The sequence below is a fragment of the Equus quagga genome, chromosome 2, assembly GCF_021613505.1.
Source record: "Equus quagga isolate Etosha38 chromosome 2, UCLA_HA_Equagga_1.0, whole genome shotgun sequence".
Taxonomy (NCBI): Eukaryota; Metazoa; Chordata; class Mammalia; order Perissodactyla; family Equidae; genus Equus; species Equus quagga.
This window is the reverse complement of record NC_060268.1, coordinates 117,982,455-118,001,906: the sequence shown is the minus strand read 5'-3', so window position 1 is coordinate 118,001,906 and position 19,452 is coordinate 117,982,455. Positions and strand designations below refer to the sequence as shown.

General features: G+C 46.5%; 1 protein-coding gene across 2 annotated transcripts in view; it reads right to left on the bottom strand.

The window, feature by feature from the left end:
* GALNT2 (polypeptide N-acetylgalactosaminyltransferase 2) overlaps positions 1-19,452 on the bottom strand; it is a 199,660-nt gene that overhangs the window by 14,767 nt on the left and 165,441 nt on the right. For both annotated transcript variants that reach the window (XM_046653229.1, XM_046653230.1), the window contains exons 8-13: positions 17,272-17,359; positions 13,166-13,253; positions 11,917-12,020; positions 7,841-7,967; positions 1,115-1,207; positions 729-812 (exon numbers count right to left, since the gene is read on the bottom strand). In XM_046653229.1, coding sequence (XP_046509185.1) covers positions 729-812; positions 1,115-1,207; positions 7,841-7,967; positions 11,917-12,020; positions 13,166-13,253; positions 17,272-17,359 — 584 coding nt within the window. The remainder of the gene's footprint in view (positions 1-728; positions 813-1,114; positions 1,208-7,840; positions 7,968-11,916; positions 12,021-13,165; positions 13,254-17,271; positions 17,360-19,452) is intronic.

Genomic DNA, 19,452 nt, shown 5'->3' with positions numbered 1-19,452 from the left:
ATGAAAGGCCCAGTGTAGAGAGAAGGCTTGGAAGAGTATTTCTGCCATCATCAATCCTCCTGGAGGGAAAGAGGGTGCCAGCACTATTATTCCCATTTCACACAAGGTACAAACCAGCCCGGAGCAGAGAGGCACCGTGGGCAGCTGCCCGAGGCACTGTTGGTGCCCAAAGGAGGGGCAGCCGCACCTCACGAGCAGAAGCAAAGAGGGAAGTGATGAGCTGAATCAGTCTTCAGTCTCTGCCTTCTCAGTACTGGTCCTCTGCTCCCAACACACACTAACTAGGATAAGAGGCGCAAGGAGGGGAGGCCACAGGAGCCAGAACAGGGAGCTGCTGGGCAGGGAGGGACCAAGGGCTGATAGCACAGAACACACACCCGGGAAGGCTGGGAACTGCTCTTTCGGCCTGATCCACACAGAACTGGTTAGACAACAGTCCTCTGGGTCACTTAGCCCCTATCATCTTACCACTGGGGTCTAAGAAGCTAAGCGAGGTGACACTTTGGGATTATTTCCAGGTCTATGAAGAATGGGACAGTAACTCAGCAGGAAAGAGGGCAGGAAGCCCCAGTTCAGAGAGCACATTCTCAGGGATGCTGGGGGTCAGCTGTGGGCGAGGACATGTAGCTCTCACAACCTTCACTCCACTTCTGGAGGCCTCGCCACCCCGCTGACACTGGTCGTTCCTAAGCTCTTAAAAAGTGAAATCCTCAGGTCCCTGGGCTTACCTTAATTCTGGATAAACATTTTCAAGGTACCATTTGAAAGGCTTGCAGCTAAGTTTCTTCCTAAGCTCCAATCGGCTCTGGATGCTGGAGAAGAGAGAAACAAGATTCCTTTACAAGTTTTAAGAATGGATGGGCTCTCTACATCAATCTTGGAAATGTGCCAATGAGAACAGGGTTGGGCAGGTGGTGGAGCTTGGACCGTCCACACTCCTGTCCCTGTGACTCTGCCTCACCTCCCACTGCGGGTCGTCACACGGCCTTGAGCAGACGCCCCCCACTTTGACACTGGGGTGGCTGTTCTTAACTCTGGCCACAGAATGGTTCTTGGGGTGCAACCCCCAAGGATCCCAAACCAAGCTCCATGAAAGGGCACAAATGACACTCACTTCCCGTAAGGAACATTTCTGGCAGAAGGCACTGCTGCATAGTAGAAATTTTTGTATTCATCCATCCAGACCTCCGCTGCCCGGCGGGTGTTCCTAGAAACAAAATAGGTCTCCTTGAGCTGCTATTGGCTTGCTTTCTGTCAGCATCACTCCGTTTGCACTTGTCTGCCTGGAGAGCTACTAGGAAGGTCCTTCTCGGTGGGCTGGCAGCTTTGGCAGTGATGCAGAAAGCAGGCTGTCCCCACTCAGCAACCAGGGCTGTGTTTGTGAGCAGCTGGCACTCATTCGGTGCTTGCTGAACAAACAGCTCGCTTTCTCATCTTTCACAGAACACAGGTTATCAGAGAGCAAGTCTGAGTTAGAATTACAGCACAGGCAGGTGTTTTAAAGAAGGGACTGGGGCTGTACAATCAAGAAGGACAAAAGAGAATTACTCTGCGATAACTTGTGTTCTGCATCCACAGATGCTGGTACAGGGAGCACAGCCAAGGAATCCTTGTCCTGTATGGCCTGCTTCATTGTGGCTGCAACAAGGGCAAATAGCTGTGGGAAAAAAGTTAAGACTAGATAAGAGTTACTATTAAAATGACTTTCTTTTCTGCAGACCTGAGCTGAGAGTGTCCTATCTGGATAAGGAATAGTGATATGAGGGGGACAACAGCTTTATGCCCCACACCTGGGGCTCCTACCACACCGCTGGAGGGGCAGCACAGACAGAACAGGCTTTTCTGGAAGGCAAGAAAACCATGTGCTTAAATCTCAAAATCAGGGTGAGAACCTAATTTATGATCAATAAGCCCCAGAACAGTTACTTCTGAATGTGCAACATACACTGAAGGCTGCCACGCGCAGAGGCCTCAGCCCCTTATCCTGCGACGCTCTTCTTAAACCACCTGTGCAGCAGCGAGGGTGCAGCCGCTTCAGTTCCAATCCCAGACTCAGCTCACAGGGGCTCACAGCTCGGACTCAGAGCCAACCCTCCTGAAGAGCCCATTACAGAGGCGGCGGTCTGTCCTCCCATAACAAATATACTAGGGATGCAATGCTCACCTTTTAAAACAATTCCTTTTCTCCACCAAAAATGTCTCTTCTAAATGGTGAGCCTTTCAAATTATCTGAGTTACAGTTATTAAAATAATCTGGGGATGGACTGTTGTTTAGAATGTCATTTAAGAGACAGACAAGACAATATGAATGTACCCATCCTCTGATCCAGCAGTTTCACTTCTAGAAATTTTCTACCTCAAGGAAATAATCAACTGGAATGAAAACATATATGTGAAAATATGCTCACTTCAGCATTGTTTTTTTTTTTCCCTGTTTTTCCTCCCCAAATCCCCCCACTACATAGTTGTATATTTTAGTTGTGGGTCCTTCTAGTGGTAGCATGTGGGACATTGCCTCAACGTGGCCTGACAAGCGGCACCATGTCCGCGCCCAGGGTTGGAACCAGCGAAACCCCAGGCCGCCAAAGCGGAGCACGTGAACTTAACCACTCGGCCATGGGGCCGGACCCTTCAGCACTGTTTATAAGGGCAAAAATTAGCAACTATATGACCACCAACAGGGAAGTGATCAAACAGACTACTCTGTGGCCATTAAATATACCAGTGTCCATGGAATGATGTCCTTGACTTGTTGGGTGAAAATTAGATTAAAGAACAGCACATAGTAGATATGTGGGTGGAGGGAGAAGGGGGGGAAGAGAACGGGAGGGAGCGCCAGGGGGAGAGAGTGAGAGATGAATTCACCAAAACAGGAGAGGGCTATCTTTGGTAATAAGGTTGATGATTTTTTACTTTCTCTCTGTAAAAAAAAAACAAAACATAGATATGACAATGAGTTTTTAAAGATTTAAAGTGCTGGGGATACTGGATCATAAGTATCATTTCTCAGAAGAGCCATTAAATATTCTAACAGGGATTTCAGGGTCTTGCCAGGTGACCTGTGCCTTAACCTAAGCCCAGGCAATCTCCTCAGTGGCTATATGACGTCAGTCCTCTGGGACTGGGGCTCTCCATCAGTAAATGAAAGGAGACACCCCCAAGGTCTCCTAGGTCCCTTTCAGCCCTAATGGTTTAAAGGTTGTATGAATTCCAATCACACAGTGATTCTAAATCACCTAAATTGTTAAGGGATTAAGTCATTTCTTAATTTCTAAATGCAAAGCAACTTTTTTCCTGTCTAGTTAACAGAAAAATGAGGGGCTGGCCCCGTGGCCGAGTGGTTAAGTTCGCATGCTTCGCTTCGGCGGCCCAGGGTTTCGCTGGTTCCAACCCTGGGCGCGGACATGGTGCCGCTTGTCAGGCCACGCTGAGGTGGCATCCCACATGCCACAACTAGAAGGACCCACAACTAAAAAAAATACACAACTATGTGCCAGGGGACTTTGGGGAGAAAAAGAAAAAGAAAACCTAAAAAAAAGAAAAAAAAAAGAAAAATGATATGTATGTAAGTAGCCTCAAAGAATAACCTTCATGTGCTACTGAGTGCTAAGTTTCAACTCCTTCATTCAAATATTTATTAGGAACATTCTAGATGCTAGAGACACAGCGGCCCCCAGAGAGGTCCAAGGTCCACTCGCAAATCCAGGTGCTCCTCGTCTTTGCCAATTCCCTCCCCACAACCCCCCCCCTCCGCCACCTGCCTCCCTGCCCCAGTGAAGATAAAATAGTTAGACCAGGAAGCAGGCATGAGAGAGAAGACATGTAATTCAAACTGGCCAGTTATTCTGCTTGGTGGCGATAACAGAAAAAAGTTTGATAGGAAAATAAGTTTAAACCACTAGTTTCCTGTATTTAGTTTATTTGATTATCACTCAGCATGAATAACTGAAGTCTCACCATTACCTGCTAAGCCTAAACCCAAATACCCAACTATGGGGTCTACCCCCACCACACTGCTCTTCCGCCTGGACTTGCCCTGGCCTTCAGGTAAACTCTAATCCACAGGAGTACTCAAGCACACATAGCACCCTCCAAACAGTGGTTCAAGAGGCTTGTAAGAAGCTAACTGGAAACGTAGCTGTGCAATTAAAGGGAAGAAACCATCCCACTGTTCACTCTCAGCAGATCTTAAGGGATGCGGCTGCCACAACCAAAGATATAAGAATTTGTAGGTGCATCATCACTGCAGTCTTTCTAAAGTAACAGGTGCCCACGTGGTACACATGCGGTGGCAAAACCAGGTAGGACTCCACTCCGGCTACTTGCTCCATCCCTTCACTGGTCATTTACTTCCTCACTCATTCACTGACAAACTAACTACATAAATACGATCATCTTCTACATGCCATTCTACGACCTATTTCAGAATCTGCATCTCATTCCTGACTTCTAGCAACCTCAGGCACTAACTACACTTAGGGATAAAGATAAAAAGATCAATGTGTGACACTGACATGGACTCTGGAGCCACAGCGTCCAAGTCGAAAACCAGCTCTATCATTTTCTAACTGTGTAAACTTGGACAAAGGAACAGAACCACTCTGTGTCTCAGTTTCCCTTATCCCTCATGTGAGCATTAATAATAGTACCTAATTCATAAGGTTTTATGAGAATTACAGAAGTCATTATTTGCAAAGTTTTTAGAACAGCCTGGCACACAACACACTCTAAATACAGCTATTGTTGTTAAGTCTCAATTTTTAGTTGGTGAAATACTTACACATTTAATGCCACATATTAGAGTAAATTAAAGACAACCTGGAACTGAAAAGGGACCTCAGAAACAATATAATTCCACCCATTTATCTTTTTATATGAGTCAACTGGGACAGAAGGCAGTGGAGGGCCTCACTGAGGTCTAACAGATCGTGCTGCCCCAGCACTGAAACCCTGGGTCAGTCTCTACTCCAGATCTCCTGTACACAGACTCCGTGGCTGTAAAATACAATGAAAAAGTTTCCTTTCTAAAAGAGTGCTTTAAAAAACAGTGTATACTGTTGGTGGAAATGCAAACTGGTGCAGCCACTATGGAAAACAGTATGGAGATTTCTCAAAAAGTTAAAAATAGAAATACCTTATGACCCAGCCATCCCATTACTGGGTATCTATCCTAAGAACCTGAAATCAGCAATTCCAAAAGTCCCATGCACCCCTATGTTCATTGCAGCATTATTTACAATAGCCAAGACGTGGAAGCAACCTAAGTGCCCAGCAACTGACGACTGGATAAAGAAGATATGGTATATACATACAATGGAATACTACTCAGCCATAAAAAAGGACAAAATTGTCCCATTCACAACAACATGGATGGACCTAGAGGGTATTATGTTAAGTGAAATAAGCCAGATAGAGAAAGATGAACTCTGTATGACTCCACTCATAGGTGGAAGTTAGCATATAGACAAAGAGAACTGAGTGGTGGTTACTAGGGGAAACGGGGGCGGGGGGAGGGCACAAAGGGTGAAATGGTGTACCCACAACATGATTAACAATAATGCACAACTGAAATTTCACAAGGTTGTAAATATCATAATCTTAATTAAAAAAAGGAGAAAAATTAAAAAAATAAAAAACTGTATAAAGCAATGTCTTGTGTATTTAACAGACTGTCTTCTGAAATCCCACCATTTGCCAGTAGATGGCACTGGCTTTGATTTAGGGTATTTCATGTGTCTATACAAGAGGCTTCTGGAAAGAATCTCATATTGCTCCAGGAAAAAAATGTACATATCAATGTTTGTTTGATTTTGTAGAACCCATCGGATAAGACCATATTTTTGCTTCTAAAAGAGAGCAAAAGTGAAATTTAGACAACATTCGGGAAGGCTATACTCTTTGAGAGAAGGTAACTTGGTTAGAAACATTATTTGATATTTGGCTTCTATTAAATTTCCCCAGAACTCAGATTCTCTATGCTAAAAATTCAGCTTCTATATAACACGCGTGTATTGTGTAATCTGTACTTATAAAGTTTTAAAACACTATTTAAAAGATATCCTAGGGGTCCGGCCCTGTGGCCGGGCTGTTGGGTTTGCGTGCTCTGCTTTGGCAGCCCGGGGTTTCACCAGTTCAGATCCTGGGCGTGGGCATGGCACCGCTCGTCGGGCTATGCTGGGGCAGCATCATCCCGTGTGCCACAACTGGAAGGACCCACAACTTAAATATACAACTATGTGCTGGGGGCATTTGGGGAGAAAAAGCAAAACACAAAAACAAAAACCCAGAAGATTGGCAACAGTTGTTAGCTCAGGTGCCAATCAAAAAGAAAAAACGACATCCTAGTCATCCCTCCCCGTCCATCCACTCCCACTCAACTCTAAAGCTTTGCTATTTCAATAGGGGCACCACATCAGCAAACCGTGTGACCAAGAGCCTGCATGTCACCGTCAATCTCTTGCTCTTCCTCTCCTGTCCTAGCCAGTCCATTAGTAAACACTGCCTGCCCGAGAATGTAGCCGGAACCTGCCTGCATCGTACTGGTCACACCTCTGGTCCAGGCCACTCATCTCTTGCCTGGGCCTCTGTGACAGCTCCCAAAAGTAACCCGCTCCAGATCCTGAAGTGGAGGGGAGGGACATTCACACTATCGTTTTATCCTGGCGTCACCTCCTCGTCCCCCTCCACTCATTGGCTAGAAGGACCTCTCTAAAGCTTAAAATCCCCAATTGCTCCCCCTGGCATTGAAACCACATCCAAAGTTTCCCACGACCTACAGGGTGCATGACTGGGCCTATCTAGCTCTTCCACCCTGTCTACAATCTTCTTGTCCTCTGGGCTCCTGTCATACTTGGTGTCCTGTTCCACATGTGTGCCAAACTCACCCTTATCTCAGTGCCGAGGATCTGCTCCTCCAGCAGGAGCGCTGCTCCCCAGGAGTCCACAGGAACCTCCTTCCCACCTTTCAGGTCTGAGACAAGCGCCACCTCCTCAGAGGGTCCCTTTGTGTGCATGCCACTCTGCAAACTTCTCTTCCTCTGACCCTGTCATGCTCAACCACATTACCACATTTCATCTTTCCACGGCCTTTATTAGTGTGTGAAATAACCTTATTTAGCTGTGCATGTGTTGGGCTATTTTCATCTCCCTGAGGCCTCGCTGGCTGGTTTGTACACTATTTCATCTTTAGCATCTAAAAGAATTCCCTAGGAAAAAATGTGGTCCCACGGACTGGTAATTTGCCATTTTCCTTCAGAAAGCTTTTCATCTGGCATCTTCACGTTTGCTAAAATATAGCTATTATCTATCATGAATCATATTTTTATATTGTGCTGTCTTTCAGGGTTGAATTTAGTATGATTAGACTTTAATATTGTTCATATATTGTACCTTGAATGGTAATCTGTAATAAAAACGTTTAAGTTTCTCTTCTTTAACATTTTCAGATAACATTTTTTGTTCTGAGCTTTCACATACGCAGAGATTCGTGCACCAACCACCACATCAGGATATATCACCCCCAAACACCCCTTGTGCAGCCCCTTCGCAGTCACACTCTCCTTATCCCGATCCCTGGCAACCACGGGTCTGTTTTCCATCATTGTAGTTGTGTCTTTCTGAGACAGCCCCCTACGTGGGATTGACAGTACATAACCTCTGAGACCAGCATCTTTCACTCAACATAATGCCTGTGAGAGGCAGCCAAGTGGCTGTGTGTATCAACAGCTGTTCCTTGTCTTTGCTGAGTGGTGTCCCACTGAAGGACACTTGTTTCCATACAGCCCAAAGTCAACTCCTATCTGGGTGGCAACAATGTTCTTGTCCCTGTTCAGCCACTTACCGAGCGAAGACAGTACCGCTGCCACCGGGGAAAGTATACGGGTGCTGCTTGCGGAACACATGTCCCACGCGGCTACAGGGGATGATCTCCAGGCTCCCACCACACTGCCACACGCGGAACGAGATCTCTAAGGTGACGAACGAGACAGGGTGACTGATGGAGTCTGGGGCTGCTTTGAACAGGAGCTGCCCCAAACAGGGTGCAGACACCCACCCACCACCATCCAAGACACAGCTGATACTCTGGATCTCTAGGCTTCATGACACAATCAAGAAAGTATGTGCAGGTGGATGTGTTAATTGACTTGACTGCAGTGAATATTTCACAGTGGATATGTACATTACATCATCAAGTTGTACGCCTTAAAGACATACAATTTTAAATGTCAACTATACCTCAATAAAGCTGGAGAGAAAAAAAAAGACTGAATGAAAGAGCATACTTCAGTTCACTAAGTGGGTGTCTCCACAGCACAGAGAGTTGTTTAACAGAGGACATAAAGCTGTGTGGACAAAAAGAATAATTCACACCAAACAGACTACTCACATTGGGGCATTTACTTAGATCTTTAGCGCTGATCAGAATCATGGAAGCCAACTATATCTGTGTCACCAATTCCCATGTCTTCATTAAAGAATTCTATTCCAAATTAAAAAGAAAGTAATAAGGAGGATGTGGAAACATTTTTCAGATTCTGGACGGAAACCTCAGGACAAGAGTGATCCTTCAGTCTATTCTGAATATAAATGATGCCTGGCGTAACCATGTAAGTCACTCTATGATCACAAATATCGATTCATGGAATGATTGCACTGAATCCCTCACTAGCCAGCTTACACACACACCCTGCTCTGAGCATCTGTACTTGGGAGAAGCTTGCACATGGCTGACTTTCGGGACACACAGGCACCTGTCCTAATTGCCACCCATCCTGAGTAACTGTAGCCTGTGTTGGAGGTCCTACTGAATGGAAGCAACTGAGGTTAAACAGAAAAATCAAGGTGTAATATTCTGAAAGGTTAAACATTATTTTTCTGAAAGACTTCATGAGATTTTTATAAAGGGCTTTCCTCTACATCATTTTGCATCCCTAAGAACACACTGGGAGGCAAGACAGAATCTACAGAACTGGCAGTCACTGCCACCAATGCAGAATGATCAGAAGTAAGGTGGGATTACAACAGACCATGAAGTGAGCTGCTGGGTAAACCCACTAGACAAGCCCTTGTAGGGCAGCAGGTGCCCAGACAGCACAGCTAAGGGCACGTAATGCCCACTCAGGGGCAGAGCAGCAGGAGATTCTACTCAAATCTGGCAAACTAAAGTAGTTGGAGACACCTCCCTCACTGGGGAAGAACGACACCGCAGCTGGAGGGGACTTGAATAACCAATGCCTCGGAGTATTAAAAAACATCTGGTCACAACCATCCAAGCCCGTGCAGTGAAAGGTTTCTGACTTCCCTTCTTACAGTGTCCAATGAAACTCTCAATAAGAAGTTCTCTGTATTTAAGGAAATAAAATTTAAATACATATTTGCCTAAATGGAAAATTTAAGACCATGAGGTCATGGACTATTACAAATTGGGGCTTGGAAGGGCCCCTGGCTTCCACAGGGGTGTCTGTTAAACCAGTAAGGGATCCAGCCAGAGGTCTACTGGGAGATTTTTAAGGTCAAGTACAACTACAGTGATATTCAACTCTGATTTGCATGAGCCCTGAAGCGTGGGGATGATCATTCAAGACGACTTGGTGGCTTTTTAAAAGGCAGTTTGTTTGTGTTTGCATCTTGGCTCTGCTAACAACCAGCTCTGAGACCTGAGGTGAGACCTCAGTCCTCCAAGAAGGCATGAAATGAGATGATGCACTGGAAGCATCTGCCATTGGTCCTAATGCTCTGGGGACATGCAGAAAAGCACAAATAATTACCGCATGCAGCCTAACCTCTACATCTAATCACAGGGGCTCAGGACTAGGTTCTGTCCTCCTTTTTAACTGCCTAAATTAGACTTGCATTATTAGTCAGGGAAACTGGAAGCTCCACTGGTTTCGGTGGGCTGCACTTGAAGGAGGTTGTTTGAACGTTCTCAGGTGTCCTACATCCCGCCTCTCCCAACACATACCCGCACACGACACTTAGGCTAGACAGCTGCTGGGGGTGTGCACACAGCACCCAGAAAAAGAAGTCGGTGCAGTGCCAGGAAGAGAGAAAGACTCATATCAGGAACTCTTCTTGCTGAAATCCTCTGCCTGCCTAACCTCTGAGGAGAGAAGAGGATCCTTGAGAGTGGCCTTATCAGAGTAAGTCAAGGAGGGGGAGATGCTGCCCATGCCCAGGCAGGGTGGGCTCGGCCCTTCCTCCTTGTCCTCCCATTTGAGTCCCTTCCTCAAGCCCTTTATGGCACAGCTACATAAATATAAAAACCAGACCAACAATAAACTAGGTAACTAAAAAAAATTCTCTCCCCTCCCTCTGGTCTCTGGGCGACATGTCACCTTTGATATTTAAATCAACACTCTTTCTACAGTATGACACAAAAGGCTGGCTGCCATGTCATTCGTCTAATCTCAGCTTTCAGCAAATAGTACACACTTCTGAAAACCATACTGTGTTTTTGGGAAATGGTCATGTAAGTGATGTACTGTCCTACTGGGTGGTCCTGGCTGGCTTGATTTCTCCCAATCCATCAGGGGACGTCTGTGGAGCAAGGGTGACTCAGAATTCTCTTCAGAAGCTTAACAATTCTGAAACCTTCTGTGCTCAAGCAACTTCAATCCAAGTTCTGCCTACCTGTCAACATATCATTAAAAAGAAAACCAAAAGGAGTCCGACTCCTGGTCCTTTGTCTCAGTATAGCAACTGAGTCTAAAGAAACTTTCAACACCAAATCAAAGCAGAGAAATCCTCAACAGAAAGATGTTATTACTAACTTTAACACAAAACGAAGAGAAAAGTAATAGGCTAGTCTTGTCTTTTCTTTTAACCTAACAAAACCATCAAAGTCTCTGTTACAAGAAAAACTACTAAAAAATGACAGTGACATCCTTTTTCTTTCTCCTTTTCCTTGCCCCCTTCTTCCCTGGGGTATGTCCACCCAGGTATGTAATTTAACAGCATTCAATAGCAGAGAAGAATTGGGTCAGAGCCCCAAGCACCTGAAATTAACGGCCTCAAGTGAAACAAACAAAAACACCCTAAACAAACAAAGAAAACAAAAGAAGAAGAGTCTTTTTATCTTTATACAGTAAATATGATGCAGCGATCAACAAAGACCAAAATCTATAAAATTTCATTGCCACTAAACCTGGGTAAAAATGATCTGCATAGGTTACTTAAAAAAAAAATCAAACCAAATTAGAAACATTCACAAAGTGGTAAAGAAGGGATTAAACGCTGAGGCCTCTCTATCCATCTAATTTCCATGATTATAACTCAATCAATCACCAGAGCTCATTTCGCACTCTACATGGCTAAAAATGAATCCTGAGCCTGAAATGGTTCCCCCATCTTTGTGTGCTTGTTTTCCAAACCCTTGGATTCAAATGAAATTAAAGAGTTTGTATTTTCCTTCAAGGACATTTTCTGTATCTAGCATCCTGCATTCTTAGGGTGACATTTGTGTGTGTGTGTGCTGAGGAAAACTCACTTGAGCTAACATCTGTGCCAATCTTCCTCTATTTTGTATATGAGTCACTGGCACAGCATGGCTGCTGACGAGTGGTATAGGTCTGTGTCCAGGAGCCAAACGTGGGCCACTAAAGCAGAGTGGACCAAACTTAACCACTAGGCCATGGGGCCAGCCCCTCTTAGGGTGACATATTCTAATGCCCAACCCAAGACACTTTTAAGAGTGAAAGGGGTGCTATTTATACTGATATGGAGACTAATTATGTCCAATGAACTGTAATGTCTTAAAAAAGTTTTTCCAATTAGCACCCTGTATACCACAAACTCTTGCCTAACAGTCTCTTCAAAGCTCCTATTTTTCATTTCTATCCCTTTTGGTGGGCAGGAAAAAACCATGATTTCACCAGAATTGGAAACTTTTGGTATCTGAAGACACAGGCTCATACATACCCAGGTTTTCTCCTCCCCACACATCCATCATCATGTCATATTTCCCCAGTTCTTCAAAATAGAACTTATCCATCACGAACAATCCGCCAGCAATCATGGGGGTTCTAAAGAGGAAGAGAGGGTGGGAGGAAAGAGATGGAGAGGTCGAAGGTCAAGGTTAGATCACCAGCATTCTTATATCAAGGTCAAGTAAACTAGCTGACCTTAAAAATAACCGCACAGCATCATTCTTTCCTCAGAATTTTGGGTGCCCCTTTCTCTGCTTTACCACTGCTGTCTTTGAATGCCTCCCCCACTTCCCTGCTCAGATGCTCCCATGGTGCAAGGGGCTAGACCGAGTCTCCCCTGTGAGAGAGTGACCGCCAGGAACCCTCACTGACAAATGGACCTAGGCAGTACTCAGCCTTTCAGTGCCTCAGTTTCCTTAGAGGATTACAAAAAGTAACATGCGTGAAGCACTCAGCACACTTAGGAAATGCTCAACAACGTCAGCTGTCCTTAGCATTATCATTATCAGGGGGCACTCCATCTTCATTGTTTCTTCATCAGCCTGGGAAGGGTCAACAACAGGACGCTTACTGAGCCCCTACTTTCTTCCCAGTAGAGACACCATGGGAATTCCATGTCAGGTGCTGGAAAAGTCTAGGGCACACTGCAGATGCTGGATAAATGCTAGTGAGTGTATTTCATGTCAAAGTCTGCAGCTATGCTCTCACTTAACTGTGTGTCTACCCTGAAAAGCACCCCACATTTGTGCCCGGCCAGAGGTGCAGCCTGACAGCATGAATCCCACATATGGTCTGGGAATCCTAAAGCCAGGTGTAAATGGGTACGAGCTGCCTGCTCTGCAGGCACACAGGAGAGCGAGACCTGCTGAGGCAGGGCAGCCAATCAGGTAGGGCAGCAGTGCAGGGGCCTCATGCTGGCCTGGCTCACCGCTCTTCCCTGGTCCCTGAGGTCAATGTGGAGACCCTACGCTGCTGTGGAAAATGCTCTACATTGTAAACACGAAGGAACAGAGAGAACAGCAGGTTTGCCTTATATACAGGTTAGACTTCATTGAGCAAAAGAAATCTCAGAGTACTTTATTCTATGATGTGGTGGCAGATACTCCGCCTGGAGCTAAGAAAGAGAAATGGGGGAGGGGAAGGGCAGAAGGTGACGAGCCTGACCAGGTATTCAGGGAATGCGAGGCCAAAGCCTGGGTTCTTACTTGTGAGGGGCCCCCCAAAGGAGGCCTGCCACTTACTTTATGGGGGCGACTGGGTTCCCCTGCCGGGATCTCCTCTGCTCAGGTGTCATGTAATCCCACTTGAACACCAAGTTCCAGTCAAAACCTGTCGGCCACAGACAAGAAACACAGAGTTGACAAGAACCAGCCGGTTGTTCCCAGCACCGCATCCCTCACAACTTAAAAATATTTCATATCTGGATGGGACTCATCGAAAATCAAAGAAAGAAAAAAAAAAGCACCCAAAGAAGATGTGGAAAGGAGAGAGTGACTGGGGTGGCGCTGGGGCTAGGAGACCAGTGAGCAGGGCGCACACTGAAATCTCTCCCCAGGGAGCTTACCGGAGGCAGAAGAAGTGGGCCAGGCTTTCCTACAGTTAAAATGTGTAAGAATAAACGAAATGAGCAGAGAAGTGGCACGTGTGTGTGACAGCACTGCACATCCAAGGGCTGTAAGGAGGTGAGAAAGAAGAGTGACTGGGATTAAAAAAAAACCTGTCCTTGTGGGGCTGGCCCTGTGGCCGAGTGGTTAAGTTCGCGCGCTCCGCTGCAGGCGGCCCAGTGTTTCGTTGTTCGAGTCCTGGGCGTGGACATGGCACTGCTCGTCAGGCCACACTGAGGCAGCGTCCCACATGCCACAACTAGAAGCACCCACAACGAAGAATATACAACTATGTACCGGGGGGCTTTGGGGAGAAAAGGGAAAAAATAAAATCTTAAAAAAAAAAAAAAAAAAAAACCTGTCCTTGTGCGTCCAGCATTGTCCCAGAGCAACGGAACAGGGAGGGGACAAGATAGGCCTTGGCCTGTCAACTTGATCTCTTCAGTGTCTCCTGATTGCAACTGAACCATATTCAGGCAAGAAGTGGTGTGGGGAGAGAGAGGAGACAGAAAACCTTTACATGAAAATGAGCCAAAAGAAGGAGCAAAGTAAGCAAGCAAGCTTCAATTTCGGTTAAGTTTGGCATTTGTCCCGGTTCACTTTTAGATTCCACAGGATGCTCAGGATGGCAAATTTCTGGCATTTGTAGGCACTTGTCCACAGTTCCTGGGTCTCGCCCTTACTCAGAAGGTCCCCTGCACCAAGCCCTGTGGCACCAGCACATGCCACCTAATGACACTCTCCAGACACATGAGGAGACCATTTCTCGGCAACATGCGGATTATCACACTGCATTTTCAAGGGTCTGACAGCCAAAACTAATTACTCCAGGGCCATCTATCCTCCAGTTCTGTGCCTCTTAAGCTCTCTGCCATCAGACTTTTTGTCAGTAGGGTTTGTGCAATGCCTAAGTTCGGGTTTCTTGTCTGTGTGCTCTGAACTCCGTGCTTGTCTGCCCTGATAGGCCTGGTGTCTGCAGCCTGAGGAGGGCAGGATGGGAGGCAGGGGCTCGCAGCCTCCTGGGCTGGACCAGCATGCTTCACAGCTCAATCAGAGGCACAGGACCAAAAGGTCCCCCAGCTGTCACTGCAGAGCAGAGCAGGTCCAGGCAAAGAATGACTGGGTGGTTGGGGGCCAGTAACACACAGAGAGGAAACCGATACAGGCCTTATGCTGGCTGGCTATCCAGAGAGCCTGCCTCAAACACAACCGTGCCAACCAGACAAACGACAAACATCCTGGCTGTTTTACTAACAGAGAAGGCAAAGGCCTCAACCAACCTTGTTATAACATTACTCTCATTTTTTCAATGTTCATTATTGTTTTATTAATGTGGTCGCAAGAGACAAGATACAGTAGATTTTAAGAACCTGCTAAAAATGTCATCCTTGATATTTTCTTCCCATGGGATTTTGTAAAATGCTCTTAGACAGAATCTGACTGACGCAGCAGGAAGCCTGGACCCCACCACAGAGCCCTTTGCTGTCCCTGCACCTGCTCTGACACAAGCAGCTGCTGTGGGAGAAAGAGCCCATTAAATCTCAGATCCTGCAACTCCCTGGGGGAATAAGGCACTCTGAACTGTCCCCCGTTCTGGATAGCTAGGGATCTGTCAAATCCTTCTCCCCGTTTGCTATGAATCTTTCTTGAATTTCGTTTCCCAATGTAGGTACAGACCTCCCAGCATGACTGACCTCTTTCTGAGGCCTTGGGAAGGGGGAGCTGCTTGGTCACAACACTGACCTCATGCCAGCCACTCTAATCCCTTCATGACGTTATGTGGCTGGCACAATTATCACCCCATTTCTCAGAGAGAGATCTCTGCAAGGGGGACAGGTGAAACAACTCACCCACTGTGACATGGCCCGAAAGAGGCAGGTACTGTCAAAGGTCTGAGTCTCACTAACCGTTTCCAGCACCCTGTTTTCTGAGGTTGCGCCCAAGTTTACAGTGTTACTGTCTTCTTTTTTTTTAAGTTAGACTGTCAGTCGATTCTCTTTCTGTGTGTCTGTCAGTAATAGTCCATCTTCTTCTAATCAGCTCAAATGTTAGGAGGTGGGAAGAAGAACCCCTTGTTTTACATAAAGAAACTGGGGTGCTGGACACCTGGAAGAATTCACTGACCTCAGGTATAAAGAATCAAAAGTGAACAAATTAGATAGACAGGAGGACAAGGCTCTGACATCTCTTTTAGCTGCTTACAGCAGTTTTCCTGCTTTCTTGGCTCCCAGCCAAGTTCTGAGGGGTGAGGCTGCCAACCAGCAGCGTGTCAGAGCTTGGAGCACTGACTATTGGTCTGTGGCAGAGCCCTGAGGAGACACGTCACCCTCTACACACATACACACAGTCCCAGGGACACAGGGACAACCAGTAGAGCCAGATGGAACATGACCAGCTCCTCAGAATGGGCTAGTGTCATTCCTGCGCATCCACGGGCAGCGTGAAGCCCTTCATGAGACCAGCGGTTCTCCAGGAGGTCCAGGAACCCCTGCCCTAGGGTCCACAGACCCTTCCAAAACTACTTTCATATTTACATTAAGATCTTACATGCCTCTTTCAATCTCATTCTTTCAAAAGTGCACAGTAGAGTTTTCTGGAAGCTACAGGACATGGGATGTCAGCAGTGTGATGGACCATAGGGTGTGTACTTAAATCATCTTGTGTTTTAACACTTTCCCGGCTTTAATTTCAAATACAGCAAATGTTAATATACATGGCCCACGTGAACAAAAATTCTTCGGGGCCTTTGATAATTTTTAAGAAGATTAAAAGAGTATTAGACAAGGGGCTGGCCCCGTGGCCGAGTGGTTAAGTTCGCGCACTCCGCAGCAGGCGGCCCAGTGTTTCGTTAGTTTGAATCCTGGGCGCGGACATGGCACTGCTCATCAGACCACGCTGAGGCAGCGTCCCACATGCCACAACTAGAAGTTCCCACAACGAAGAATACACAACTATGTACCGGGGGGCTTTGGGGAGAAAAAGGAAAAAATAAAATCTTAAAAAAAGAGCATTAGACAAGCCACTCTGGGGGCTCTGTGGAGGGCAGAGTAGAGCACACCCGGAGACTGTGAGGACCAACAGGAGACAGGTGTGGTCACTCCGACACAAGGTCGCCTGGAAGTGAAGCAGGATGTGTGTGGTCGAGGTGGGGAGGAGGGGCAAATACCAAGCCACAGTAGGGGTCATATCAGCAGGACTTGGTGACTAGTGAGCCTGGGTGGTGAGTGGGAGTCAGGGATGACCAGGTGTCCACCTGTATGACCAGGTAGATGGATTTGCCTCCCAGGAGACTCAGGCTATCCGAGGAGAGCTGGTGTGAGGAGGAGGGAAAGACGGCCTCCCCACTCCACCTGCACAAAACCTAAGCTCTGTGGCACTCCTCACACTCTGCCTGTCAGCTGTGGAGTCTCCTATCCCAGACACCTTGTCGGGAAGACTTAATCTTCTCTGATTAAAAATGACACCAAAACTGTGTACTGAGCCACACGTGCAACAACAGCAATAGAAGGTCAAAGAGATGAGAGAAGCACAGGACACACAGGAAGCTCTTTAAGGGAAGCAAGGCTATCTTTCTCTCTTCACGAGATTCTACTTGTTGAGCACACAGACATTCTTTGCTTGGAGCACACGCACTGGGAGTGTGAATACTGCTGTTATTGTCACTGGTGACACCAAGAGAGAGCAGCGCTCAAACACTGTGTAGACAGGAAGAGCAAGGCAGGGTGACCAGGAACAGAACCTACCGCCTTTTAAGTCAGCGGATGCCCCCACGTACTGAAAGTTGTCCATGTTAATGACATCGATGATAGGCGACACAACCCGTGTTCTGTCCTAAGATAGAAATAAAGAAAAGAGTAGGGATCAAAACCAAAACAAAGAACCCCACCTACAAAAAGAAGGCTTTAGTGCTAGGCAGTTACTGTGAAGCCCAATTGTTTTTCTCACCACCTCCCCCCAGTGCCGTGGAGATCCCAGCCCTCCCTACCCGAAGGCCTTGCTTTCTGCCATCACCAGCGGCAGGGCCTATTCTGGCGGGAGGAGGCGCAGAGCTCGTATGCAGAGAGAAGTGCTCCCTGAGGAGACGCCACGGGCGGGGGGCAGTTGGGCACTTGTTCACTTAGCTGAAGGCAAGGACTGCACCCCTTGTCCCAGGGTTCTCTTCTGTTTCCCCAGATGTCAAAACTTCAACTACAGGGCAGCTTTCATTCTGACAGAATCTAAGCTTAGCTGGACTTACACATCAGTAGTTTGTGAGCCACAGTAAACCTCAGGGAGGGACTCCTGGCTCAGATGCCTGCACAACAAAAGCAATAATCTATTTCTACAGGCATATGAAGTGTGTGTGATGTGGAGACTATCAATGCTATTACAGCAGAAGTAAACCAAACTGACCAGAGAATTCCAGATCCTAAGTCTGTCTTACCTGTGATTCTACCAAACAAAAAAAAAGTTTTCTCATTTCTTTATGCCACACCATCATTGTTTTGTTAAGAGTTTGTGAACACAGGCCCTTTTAACTTGCCCTGCCCTCTTTAAATTCGGATGGTTGATGCTGGTGACACTGCCCTACGCCGACAGTCAACCAAAGAGTAAGTGCTTTCCTGAGCCATTTAAAGAAACTGTGTTAGCCAGAACAAAGACTTTGACAACGAAACTAGTAACAGGATCAGCAGAGCTAAGAACAAAACTCATCAGAGGAACACACTAAGAATATTAGAAAGTTCCAACACCACGCAGGTGCAAATTCACTGGGAGAAAACCCAGGGTGGTGCGCTGAGAGAAGAGAATAAAATCCTCATCGCCTGGCTCAGTCTGGACCTGGATATGGGAGTCAAAGAACACAATTTGGTCTACTTCTAAGTCTACTTCTTTGATTTCTTTTGATAGGACCGGAATTAGTGAAAATTACTGTTCTCAATTCTTCTATCCTTAATTCAGGAGGGGGTATCTGAAATAATTTGCACAGTCCGACTACAGAAGCAAGTGGCCTCATACACTCTGATGACTTGGGTGTGGCTTTCATGTTGCCTCTGTGTCTCCGGGAAACAGTGGGCAGAGTGAGAAGCTGGTAGTGGGGGTGGGGTGGGGTTCCAGGGTGGGTTCTTCTTTTAGCTTGCTGTGTGCATGTGTGTAAGATGGCTCAGGGATTTAGGGAACCCTGCTGTGCAATCCTGGCTCTGCCACTTGTATGGTTTTTGGATAATTTATTAAAGTTCCCTGAACCCCAGATGACAGACAGGTTCCTCATCTGTCAAATGAGCGTAACACTCAGATTAAAGGTAATGCTTAAAGTGTCTAGCATGTGGGCGGTACTCCATTGGTGGTAGTGAATGTTGTGATCGAAAGTACTAGTAGCTTGGGGTTATTTAGTATTTCATGACCCACTGCCCATTGGCTACCCTTGCTCTGCTGTAAAAAGAATGACCTGTTCATTTTCTGTTTCTTCAGGATTTTCATTAGGTTTGCTTCATTGCCCCAAGAAAGCTCTTTCTTAGTTGGGAGGAAAGAAAGTCAATAAAACAAGCAGAAGGCAAGAGAATGGCAAGAGAAATACTAGCAATGATGCTTTTAGAAGACAGGCACACAGTGTGTCCATGGACCACCTGATGGCCTGAACCAGTCACTGTGTGGTCACAGCCACTCCCTCTCCCCCATGTGCCTGCAAGCTGGTCCTCACAGCAAGCAGCAGAACTGGAGGCGCTAACCTGCACCCCTCAGAGAGTAGCAAACACAAGTCACACTTGCTAGATGCAGGCACGTGTCCTAAGCACCTTGCCCCTTTGAGCTCAGAGAGTTGGTTGCAAAGTTGCAGGCAAGAAGGGAAGATCCTCCTAAGAAAAGGGCCATCTTAAACCAATCAGGGCTTCCCCAGCATACCTGCACCTCCTCCTCGTGAGATGATGTTTCTCCCTATCGATAGATTA